A 12,876-nucleotide genomic window follows, 5' to 3' on the forward strand; every position below is an offset into this window, starting at 1 on the left:
TTAAAGTAAAATAGGTGATAGTAACGGTTATACTTGACCACTGTTGGCCAGTGTTGCCAAGCAGAATACGTGATCACACTGAGGACTTTGTTTGCTTCAATATTTGTTGTTTCTTGCTATGGATACCCACTTGTGCTCAGAGACACCATCGTTGTTAAATTGTGACACAAATAGTATAAGGGCACCGCGGTCTGCCAGACTGATATATTATGTCAGTCATTCCAGAACAAGGTTAACATACCGCTAATAGCACGAGTATTGTCCAGGTGAACATTACTCTTTATTATTACTGTCAAATAGTGTTATTGTACTTGTTGCTGTTATTTTTCATACTTGCTTTAGTCGCTCATTTTCTAAGGTGTTTATGAAATGTAAAGGGAAGCTGACGCTGTGTATTATTATATTCGTCTTCGAGTTGGTCACACTCGTCAGGCCCGACGGTATTTAATGAATAACCAAACGACCAATTTCCTAAATACAGAGAGTGCAAAACAACACCTACAGACTGACGAATGTATGGTGATTGTCCACCTTTCAGCTAATAAGATGTTTGTATTTGTTTGTTCATTGTTTTTACGTTGCATGGAACCAATGGTTATTCAGCAACGGGACCAACGGCTTTACGTGACTTCCGAACCATGTCGAGAGTGAACTTCTATTACCAGAAGTACACATCTCTAACACCTCAGTGGAATGCCCGAGAATCGAACTCGCGGCCACCGAGGTGGCAGGCCAAGATCTTACCGACCATGCCTCCGAGGCGCTACCTCATAAGATGTTCCGGTTGTTGAAACATACTCCTTGAAAGGTTTCAAACAGATGTAGAGTGATCAACATTCAACCAGCGATATTTATCAAGTATCAGAAACAAATACTTGAAAGAAAGCTTATCAGACACACCATCATTTTCAGTTTTGAGTTGTTAAGCATATTGAATTTACTTAGATAAGGTCTGGCGTGATCATTAAGAAGAAGCCGTTCTGGCCAGTCCTGTTAGAGTTGACAATATCAACGTGATGGTGTGGTTCAGTTATGTCTGTAATAATGTTTATAATAGTTGACCCAATTGATTGTGATTATATAGAGAGAATATTGTATAGAATATAGATATTATATATAGAAGTAGTATATTATTTATATATACAATAGACCATATAAAATATGATATATAATTTATTATTATAAATATATAATATATAGTATATATATAATATATTCACATATAGTATAATTATATATATAATAAGAATATATATCTATATATTGATATATATATATAGATAATATAGATTATAATATATATATATATAGATAGTTATACGTGTTTGTGTATATTTTAAGTCATACGGTCTCAATGATAACCAATCTAATTTCAAACAAAACATATAATATTTCACTTATCAATCATTTTCCTAGAATGTCACCACTAAATCCTTGAGACATTTCATTTCAAACGGGGATTACGAAATCTCAGTAAATTCCGATTCTTTTATGTTTTCGGGAAAAACAGTAAAAACCCCCCATAAAAACCAGAGTGACGTTGCTTGCGCCAGTCAAGCATATTTGCCTGAGGGAAAAGTTGAAATGAATATCTGGGGTTCGTCTTCAGAAAATTTATGTAGTTGCCTGAGGTGTAGAGTGACTTGGATAGGAACGGTCAAATCGTACCGGAGTTAACCCTGAAAAAATTCGACTTTCTGCTTCATTCAGAAGTGGTGGCTTTCGAGAATTTTCGTAATAATTTTCGGTATGGTATGGTCCAGTTTACTAAGTACTATTGGCCTTCATTAACATCCAGATTATTGATTTCAAAGCCATTACTGTATTATTTGTATGAACACTAATACTGGTAGTATGGGTAAAAATTGCAGTATGAGGACTAGCAGCTGCCTCAGTGGTTGTAGTTGTTATATTAATACTTACATAATTATTGTCCCTGAAAAACTATAAAGAGATTGGCAAGAAAATATATATATATATATATATATATATATATATATATATATATATATATATATAATATATTAATAGAATGTTATATTTATATAATGTGTTATTGATAGGTATCCCATTATTTTTAACTATAGTTAAGCTTTAGTACTTTCCAGTTAAAGTCTTAGTCGAATTGGTTCATTCGTGACCTATTTATATATGTTATTCCGTTACCAATTGAGGCTGCAGGTGAGAGACCAGGGGTCCATATCCAACCTTTCGAGTGCTTTCCATTCTTATTTATATTAAGTCGGTTAATTTTTGGTCGATTAATTCTTTGTCTTCAAGCCTTGCATTTTGATTTGTGGTTTAATTGGATTCCCAAAGTAAACTGTTTGTTGTTCCTTGCAGATGTTTGCCGCACGGGACACCATCGGTGTGACAGCCACGCCGTCTGCAAAAGCTTCAAGAGATTCCACAGGTGTTCTTGCAGAGATGGCTGGGAAGGCAATGGGCGCACATGCACAGGTGAGAGAGAGAGAGAGAGAGAGAGAGAGAGAGAGAGAGAGAGAGAGAGAAAAGCGGATTTGCTTGTCGTGGACCGAAGTATCTTCTTGAATGTAGTCTTATTTGAGCCACCATTTGCCTTCACATTATTATTATTACACCAGTATTCTGATATTATTATTATTATTATTATTATTATTATTATTATTATTATTATTATTATTATTATTCAACCCGTCTGGACGATTCCGTCACCAACTAACGACCAATTACAATCCCTGCTTGCCGACCTACCCACCAATTGTACACGCCCTGCCTGCTATTATTATTATTAGTAGTAGTAGTAGTAGTAGTAGTAGTAGTAGTAGTAGTATATATCTCTCAGTGTTCCAAACCCATTCCTCTAACCTTGTTGTTCAAAGTCGTCGTAATGAAACCGCGCAACGCTCACTTCTGTTCTTTGTCTTCTGCATCTTCTTCTTCTTCTCTCCAGATGTGGACGAGTGTCGATTAAGGAACGGTGGGTGTGTCCACGTCTGCATCAACGCTCTGGGGAGCTACACCTGTGCCTGCCACCGCGGGTTCCAGCCGCACCCCCTGGACCCGCACAATTGCCAAGATGTTGATGAATGTGCCACTGATAACGGTGGGTGCCAACACCTTTGCACCAACACCCTCGGCTCCTTTACCTGCACCTGCAGGAGAGGATTTGTGCTCTCGACGGATGGGCGGTCGTGCGTCGGTAAGTATGGTATAGTAGATTCACATCAGCCGTGCATTTGATTGTCTAGGCCCGTCCCTTACGACGGTCCTGATTAGCTGTTGATAAGCCAATCACAGGGCCGGAAACTCTCAGCCTCTCTCGAGAGTTCACATAGGCAGGATATATGTTCCACGTTTCCTGAAAGACGTATACCTCAGGAGAGATGGAACATAGATCCTGCCCATATGACATCTCTCGAGAGACAGAGTTTCCAGCCCTGTCATTGGCTTATCAACAGCCAATCTGGAGCGTCGTAAGCGAGGGACCTAGACATCAAATACACGGTTGATGTGAATCTACTATAGTACGTGGTCTCCTTCAGTAGTGTTAATGCCATTACGCTAACATTCTTTACTTTTAGGGTCTTTTATTTTTAATACACTTAGCCGTCTCTTGATCTCCGTCATTGCCATATTTCTTCTATTATTTGTATATCATTCTTTCGCTACGCATCCTAATTTCAAAGCCATCTGAGAACTCCATCGAATCGTTCCCACATTGAACCGCTGTCAGTCGGTCACTGTGATGCTTATGACATTACTTGTTTTAATTTGTTACATCCAAAGTCTTTCTTTGTGGTTCTTTTTTTTCTTAGTTAATTTTCAAGCTGCAATTCCCTCTGATGCCTCAGAAATATCTTTCTAACCGTCATCTTTCTTCCTCCATATTTGTTTCTTAATCATAGTATTAGCCACTTCTTACTTTTGATGATAGTATTGTATGGACTGGGTAATCAAACGAATAAGTAAATGGAGGATTGCATCCACTTCTGCAGTCTTATGAATAATACCGTTTGAATGTATGATAAAAAAACGGTTTAGAATCATGATAATTTCAATCTCAGTTGCATGCATATATTTTGTGTACACATGAAGCTCAATTATTTGAAAACGCACATACCCGTGTGTATATATATATATATATATATATATATATATATATATATATATATATATATATATATACATATATGTGTGTGTGGGTGTGTGTGTATCGGGTTGACTATTAGCCTTCATTTTAGGTGTATAAATCGATATATTAAGACGACAAACAAAGAGATTTTAAAACTTAAATTAGTCCCATATTACGCACCAAACCACCACTGATTTAATTTCATACCAAATTTTGGGAAGTAAGATTTAAATATGTTTTTATTTGAAATTTAGTGATGATGACACTCACAAATAAACATAGAAACCATTCCCACTTATTCATGAAGAACACATTCAGTAACTTTCAGGATTCATAAATTTAAAAAGTCAAGCATATCTCAGTTTAACCAGACTACTGCGTTGATTAACAGCTCTCCTCGGGCTGGTCCGAGGGATTAGATTTTGTTTCTTTTACGTGGCTAGGAGCCAATTGGTTACGTAAACTTAGTTGAAACACGAAAATGTAAACACAAATGTTGGCATCTGATGACGTGAGTCCGTTGTGGTATTTACTCTTTGACATATGTTTGAAAATATTCGAAGACTATAATCTGTAATGCCACATAAAGGTCTCCCAGTTAAGTTGAAAAATTCTGAGGTGTATAGTATATATATATATATAGATATATATATATATTATATATATGATATATATATATATATATATATATATCTATATATATGTATATATAATTATAAAATAAAATATAATAAATTAATACTATTACATACATATATATTATATATACATACACATAATATATATATATATATGTATATTATATATATATATATATTCAGCCACTAATCTGGATTGAATTGTGAATGTAGCGACCCTTGTCTTGCTTTTTTCTCCTAAGCCCCCCTCGTTTTCGGATGCTTCTTAAAAATATATTATATATATATATATATATATATTATATATATATATATATATATATATATGTGTGTGTGTATGTATATACACATACATATAAATATAGGTATATATATATACTATATACAAAATATATTTTTTTAAGAAGCATCCGAAAACGAGGGGGGCTTAGGAGAAAAAAGCAAGACAAGGGTCGCTACATTCACAATTCAATCCTGATTATACTCTGTTTTTTTCCAACTGTCCATCCCCCTGTGGTGTTTTGACATGGTAACACTGCGTCCCGGGCTTTAAATAATTACGCTATGTGTAAGTTTTAGGACTGTGTGAGAGGAGATTTACATGAGAAGGGAATTGATGAGGCAGAAGCGCAAGATAGAAATAGATGGAAACGGCTCATCCGAAACGGCGACCCCATATAAAAATGGGAAAAAGCTGGGAAGAAGTGTAAGTTTTAGGTAATTAAAAGGATATCTGGGTGTACATTTGCAACTGAAAAGTGTTTTAATAAATTACTGTATGCTAATTACACCGTTAATATTTGAAATAGAATATTATTATCATTGTTGAATGTAACTATCTAAAGCCCGGGACGCAGTGTTACCATACGTAAACACCACAGGCGGATGGACAGATGGAAAAAAACAGAGTATAGTGGTTGAATCGTCAGAGCGAAGAACTTTCACGATATTTCCTGATTCATACTCCTCCCTCATAACAAATCCGAATTTAGTATATTATACTCTGTGCACCAACCGATCATTTTCCATTGCCTCCACATGACCAATCCTTCTCGGCCCCTTAGAGGGATAGTGCCGTCAGTGCACCCTCATGTGGTGCACTGTAGGCATTACTTGAGGTTCTTTGCAGTGTCCCTTCGGCCACTATAGCTGCCACCACTTTCATGACTTTTACTGAGCCTCTTTTCATTTTCTCTCTCATCCGTCTTACTTTCCACCCTCTCCTAACAATTGATTTATAGTGCAACTGCTTTGAGGTTTTCCTCCTGTTACACCTTTCAAACCTTTAACTCTCAATTTCCGTTTCAGCGCTGAATGGCTTCATAGTTCCCAGTGCTTGGCTTTTGGGCTAAATACTATATTCAATTTAATTCAAACCTTCCCGGAACGCAGACCCAACCTTTCACCTTCCCTGTTCTTACGAGACGTTTGTTTGGCGGCCGCTGATTGGCTGGTACCGGGAGGTAGGCAGCTCCCAGCCAATCAGCGGCCGCGAAACTAACGTCTCGTAGGCATAGGGCTCATCTAAGGATCTACATTAAGTGAACCAGTTATATACATAATCTCAACATCTCTCAACCGTCCAGTTCTTCCCCGTAGCGGGTGGTGCCATCATGCACCTCACGTGGTGCACTGTAGGCATTACTTAAGGGTTTTTGTTGCAGCGTCCCTTCGGCCCCCAGCTGCAACTTATTTCATTCCTGTTACTGTACCTCCTTTTTTATTCTCTTTCTCCAATCTGACTTTCCATCTTCGTTGACAATTGTTTCATAGTGCAACTGGAAAGTTTTCTTCTGTTGTACCTTTCAAACCTTACTCTCAAATTCCCTTTCAGCGCTGAATGACATCAAGAGGTCCCAGCACTTGGCCTGTGGCCTAAATTCTATATTCTATTCTATTCTCAACCTTACCGTTCTTCTGACGCCATATTTGCCACGCAAAGCGCCCATGTCATCAGATTCAACTTTCTCATCTTTTATTAGCATTCAGCATCCACAGACTATCCGGAAAGTTAGACAGTTGGAGGAAGTGTCCCCAGAATGGCAGATGAGCCTCTTCTCTTGAAGCCATTGTCAACCAGGCTTTCAGATCTGTGGGACAGGAAAATAATAGCATTCCCGCCACTCCACATTGTGAGTCACCAAGTGGCTTTCGGTGTTGGCGTTTGCAACCTCACGCTCGTACTGTTACCAGCGCCTCAGTTGCGTGGTCGGTATGGTGTTGGCGTGCCACCTCGGTGGTCGCGAGTTCGATTATCGGCGATTCCATCGAGGTGTGAGAGATCTGTATTTCTGGCGATAGAAGTTCACTCTCGACGCGGTTCGGTAGTCACGTAAAGCCGTTGATCCCGTTGCTGAATAACCACTGGTTCCATGCCACGTAAAAAAACACCATAAAACCATACAAACATACTCATACTCACGGTCTAGGTATATTACCTAGCCCGCGCTCATACTGACACCGTACAAAATCATGGTAACAACGTATTTAGCCACTCATATACATGGTAGCCATGAGAAAAATAAAAAGCGCTACGTGACAGAAACGGCTGCCTTTTGGGAGACCATTTCCTCTTGGCTATTAAAACAGAAATCTTGCACTTGAATGAAGCTTGTTTGAGTGCTGAATGTTGAAACAATCGGTCAGAGCAAACAATTCAAACTCTCACCCTTGTTTGCACGAGTGACTGGGCCTCTTCAGTCACCTGTACATCATTTCTGAAGGAGTTGGGATGGAGAGGTTATTGTCCTTGAACGATTTACACCTTGGCTTTTTCATGTTCGTCATCGAAACAAACAGCAGTCTCTCTCTCTCTCTCTCTCTCTGAGGAATAAAGGTCCTTAATCTCTCTCTCTCTCTCTCTCTCTCTCTCTCTCTCCCTTTTTTCCTTTCTCTCTCTCTCTGAGGAATAAAGGTCCTTAATCTCTCTCTCTCTCTGAGGAAAGGTCCTAATCTTCTCTCTCTCTCGAATAAAGGTCCTTAATCTCTCTCTCTCTCTCTCGAATAAAGGTCCTTAATCTCTCTCTCTCCTCTCAGGTCCGTAATACTTCTCTCTCTCTCTCTCTCTCTCTCTCTCTCTCAGTGGAATAAAGGTCCTTGACAGTTCTCTCTCTCTCTCTCTCTCTCTCTCTCTCTCTCTCGTCTTCGCATGTGGGCATATTTACAACTTAGCAAAATGCCGTGTTTAGTTTTCGCTTATAGGTGTCAAGTAAGTCAAATAGCATTAGATTTTATGAAGCTGTTTGACAAGAATTTTAATAGCTGCGCACCTTCTTGTTGAGTTCACATAAATCCAGTGAATCTCTTACAGGGGCCTTTGCAGAATTAGAAGAAAATATCAGATAACTACAATCTATATATATATATATATATATATATATATATATATATATATATATATATATATATATAAATGGGTGTGTGTGTGTGTGTGGTGTTCCACATACACTTTGAAAAGGCATTGATGAATTTCAACCAGACTTGGTATACATACCATCTGGGAATGGACAATGGGGGGTTAAGACATCACTGGCGTCAAAAGGGGGTTGTGGGAAGGAGGGAAATATAGAATTACAGAAAAAGACGGATATTAGTGTTTAATCCATAGTTTTCGAGGCTGCTGAGAATAATAGTGATGCTACCAACATGGTGAGAAGGGTGTAAAATGCAAGAATATCCAAAACAACAGATATTAGCATCTAATCCATAGTTTTCGAGGTCGCTGAGATGAATAGTGCACTCCTGATGCCCTTTAAGTCCTAAGTCCAGCCCTGAGGGGGTTGAGATCAAGGGGTGAAATGTAAGAATAATCCAAAATGACAGACATGAATGTCTAACCCATAGTTTTCGAGGTCACTGAGAAGACTAGTGACTCTCCCGATACCCTAAAGTCCAAGTTCAGCCCCAGGGAGGGGGATGGGAAGGCAGTGGCATAAAAATAATAGAAAATGACAGATATTTGTGTCTAATCCATAGTTTTTGAGGCTGCTGTGGTGAATAGTCATACTACCAATGCCCTTCAAGTCCAAGTTCAGCCCAGATAGGAAGGGGATGGGAACAGGTAACATGTAAAAATGACTGAAAACGACAGATATTAGTGTGTAATCCATAGTTTTCGAGGTTGCTGAGATGAATAATGACACTCCTGAAACCCTCTAAGTCCAAATTCAACCCCAGTGTGAATTTGGGGGTGTGAGAAGCAACTATCTTAACTGGAATGAGAAACAGAAGAGTTTATTGGTTGTAATCAGAGATTTCCCTGTGCAGTACCGGGTTGGTCAGCCTATATTAATAACGTGTAGTGCTCTCCCTTGTGTTTTTGTATTCGTTTTGTGTTACATACCCACCTTAGGAGAGAGGGGTTATTCAAATATATTTAAAATGCAATTTGCCTGTTTGTTTGTTTATGCACACCCAGACTATGAAAGCTAGGGCTACCAAATTTTTACTACAAACTCCTCTTCCCCACAGAGATGTTTTAGTCAAAATCCGAAATTCGATGGCAGTTTCTTAGGGGGTCATAAACCCCCTTTTTTTATACCCGTCATGTTGTACAACTTTCGGAGTTAAAACTAGAGCTACCAAATTTTGCATCATAGACCACCCTCCCCCAAAAAAACGTTTAAGTCAAAATCCGAAATTCAAGGGTCGTTTCTAAAGGGGCCTTTACCCCCATTCTTCATATCACCTTTTTTTTTTTTTTTTTTTACAACTTTCGAAGCTGATGGTAGGGCTACCAAATGTTTACCATAGACTCCCCCCACCCCTCACGAAGGTATTAGTTCAAAGCCGACCATCGTGGGTCGTTTCTAAGGGGGTCATAATCCCGTTTTTCCATACCCCCTCATTTTTTACAGCTTTCGGAGTTGACATCTAAGGTGCCAAATTTTTACCATACTCTTCCCCCTCCCCCCAAAAAAAAAATTCGAGGCCCGTTTCTCAGGGGGTCATAACCCTTCTTTTTCATAACCCCTCATATTTTTACGACTGATAACCCGTCCGGAGGACGGGCACAGCTGCTAGTATGGCATAAACGGTGCATAAACCATCATCAGTAATGCCCATTTAGGAGCATATATATTTATATAGCCAATTTATATATATATATATATATATATATTATAGATAATATATATAATAATATATATATAATAATATATATAGGTATATGTGTGTACATATGTGCGTGAATTTGTATGCTCATATGTCACTTAAAACAATGTGAACATTTAATATTATATATATATTCTATATAATATATATATATAATTAGTATAATATATAATACTATAAAATAAATAATATATTATATATATAATATATTATATATATAATATTATTTTGTAATCCATAATATAATAAGTATGTATGTATGCATATATATATATATGTAATGTTTTTGTGTGTGTGTATGTATGTGTATCAAATGGCTCCGATGAGAGTTACAGACCGTGGTCTCTACACCGCTTAAGCCGCAAGACAAGTACATTACAACGTAGAGCACTACTTTTTACTTTAACAATTGGGATAACGTGATATTTTGTTCCTTTATTGAACGGACACCCATGGAAGATTCACCATACTTATGTGGACTTAACATAAAGGTGCAACCAATTAAATTCTTGTCAAACAGCTTCATAAGTTTTAATATTATTTTGGCTTATTTGAGACCCAGATCAAGCTAGAATTACCACCTCCCGACAGGGCGTGAACCTTTCTTAAATATTACGTCTTAACAACAGGCATTTATTTTTGCTTACCGTTTATATTTTTAATTAATTTTCCCTTTCTTCCTTTCAGTCCAAGTTTAAATTTCGCTGACAGCTTTCATATTTTGCCTTTACATTTTATAAATGCGCTGAAAAGTCGCTGTAATTTATTGTGCGATTACTATAACTCAGTATAAATGTTCTAATGTAATCATTGAAAAATGAATAAGATAATGGGCTAATGTTTGGATACAGAGGTATCGAAGGACGAATTTATATCAGTTTATATTTCCAGCTCGATATTTTTCTGCCTATTTTGTATTCTTCTCTATCGTTATAGCAGTAAACTCTTAAGCTTTGCCTATAGCATTAAACAAATATCTTAAGGCAAATCGATTGTGGCTTTGTAGTTCAGCGCACACAACGCAACCATATTATGTCATCTTCCTTCAAATGACTATTCTATGTTTCCCATAGATTTTTTTTTTTTTTTTGGGAGGGGTTGGGTGTTGGTCTAGCTTATATTTTATCTTTCGAACATCAAGTAACTTGACCGCTTTCCTCTGTGCTGAATCAGTCTTTCGCAGCTTTTATTTAGGATTTTTAAAGATTAATTAAACTTCTACATCTATTCCCAGCCCCAATCATGACTTCCAAAGTCAAAAGCACCGTATAATCAAACCACACATCAAACCACAACATTTTTTTTTTTTATCCTGTCAGAGACTATACAAGAGAACTTATACACCACGCAAAGTTTAAGCTTCATTCTTGTTTCTTATTACCGTTTCCATATCCGGTTACGCTATTATTTTTCGTGAATATTTCCAGCCCAACCTGGCAAGGCAAACATGAAATGCTACTTTCATTCCAAAATTGTTCAGTTTACTCAAATTCCATGTGCCGTATGGGATATTTTCTGTTTCATTTGAAAACTAAAATCCCCAAATCCTCTACACTATCACTAAAGATCTTGAACTTTTTCCGTAATTATGGAACGGCACTAGATATTTGCTAAAGAATGGGTAAATACACTTGATATCCTACTGAAGAATGGGTAAATAAAGGAATTTCTTACCTAGCAACACCCAAAGCATATCGGACCCTTAATAAATTTTGCGTTAGTACACACGTAACTCATGCTAATCTCCTTCCCGCATCTTCAAGGGAGATGCTAGCTGGCTGTGATCATGAATTAGTAGAAGTTGAATTCACCAGTGCAGCTTATTACGTTCTGTTGTGCAGTATCATTCGTGTTTGATAAAAGAATTATTGTTGATCACAATTAAAACAAATTACAATGCAATATGGATTATCTGCCTTACTTTTAGTTGACTGAAATGCTAATTTTCATTGTCGATTTTTATATAAAATGTAGTAGAAAAGAACTGCACAGTTCAGGGGAGTTTGCAAATTTTTCACTTGATTACAACATTCAGAGAACATTGAAAAAGAAACCCTAAAAATCACTGTGTATAACGCGTTTACTTATAAGTATTTACATTTTATTTTACTCAGCACTCGAGTACTTTCAGGTCCTATCTGTGGCCCATTTTCAAGAGATGTGTAAGGTTGTCAGCTGGGTCAAGGCCCAGCAGTAAACACGTTATACACAGTGATTTTGTGGGTTTCTTTTTCAATCTTCAGAAGAAAACTGAAAGAAGTTTTTGTTTGGTTCATTCAAAGAATAGTTTTCTGGAACAAGTTTCCAGCAAGATGTAGCAATGACACCATGAAGTACGTATAGTGCGTGTCCAACACCTATGCATACTGTCTACTAAGCACCTCATTGGCGTGATCGGTATGGTCTTGGCCTGCCACCTCGGTGGCCGCGAGTTCGATTCTCGGGCATTCCACTGAGGTGTTAGAGATGTGTATTTATGGTGATAGAAATTCACTCTCGACCTGGTTCGGAAGTCACGTAAAGCCGTTGGTCCCGTTGCTGAATAACCACTGGTTCCATGCAACGTAAAAACACCATACAAACATACTGTCTACTATGTATTCAGTACTTTTTGAAATTGAAAACAAAATGACATGTAAAGGAAAACATTTATGTTTATTGACCGTCTAACCCGTGGAATTTTTATTTTTTTATTTTGAAGGCCGAGATGGATAGTTCGTTTTGAACATAACGTTAGTTATGAGTTAAACATTTCATTATTCTATACCTGTAAAAACTTTTGAATCGATTTCCAAGGGACATTTTGTATGGGGTCACTGACGGGCATTTTCTGTTTTCATAAGTTGCATTTCAACAGAGATCTGTCACATTCACAACTGATCCCTGATCCATTTTATCTGCCGAGAGAGAGCGACCAGATTCGCCGAACAGCAACGCCAAATGCAGTAAATATGCCTCGCTGTCGAACTTCTCAGTTCCAGAAGTCCTTTATTCCTGGAACTTCTCAGTTCC

At 37.6% G+C, this 12,876-nt stretch overlaps 1 protein-coding gene across 1 annotated transcript in view; it reads left to right on the plus strand.

Moving 5' to 3' along the window:
* The window catches only part of LOC135210331 (signal peptide, CUB and EGF-like domain-containing protein 1), a 222,195-nt gene that overhangs the window by 117,203 nt on the left and 92,116 nt on the right, over positions 1-12,876 (plus strand). The window contains exons 7-8 of the mRNA XM_064243219.1: positions 2,344-2,460; positions 2,933-3,181. Of these exons, the coding sequence (XP_064099289.1) occupies positions 2,344-2,460; positions 2,933-3,181 (366 nt within the window). The remainder of the gene's footprint in view (positions 1-2,343; positions 2,461-2,932; positions 3,182-12,876) is intronic.

Source organism: Macrobrachium nipponense, chromosome 39 (assembly GCF_015104395.2).
Source record: "Macrobrachium nipponense isolate FS-2020 chromosome 39, ASM1510439v2, whole genome shotgun sequence".
NCBI lineage: Eukaryota > Metazoa > Arthropoda > Malacostraca > Decapoda > Palaemonidae > Macrobrachium > Macrobrachium nipponense.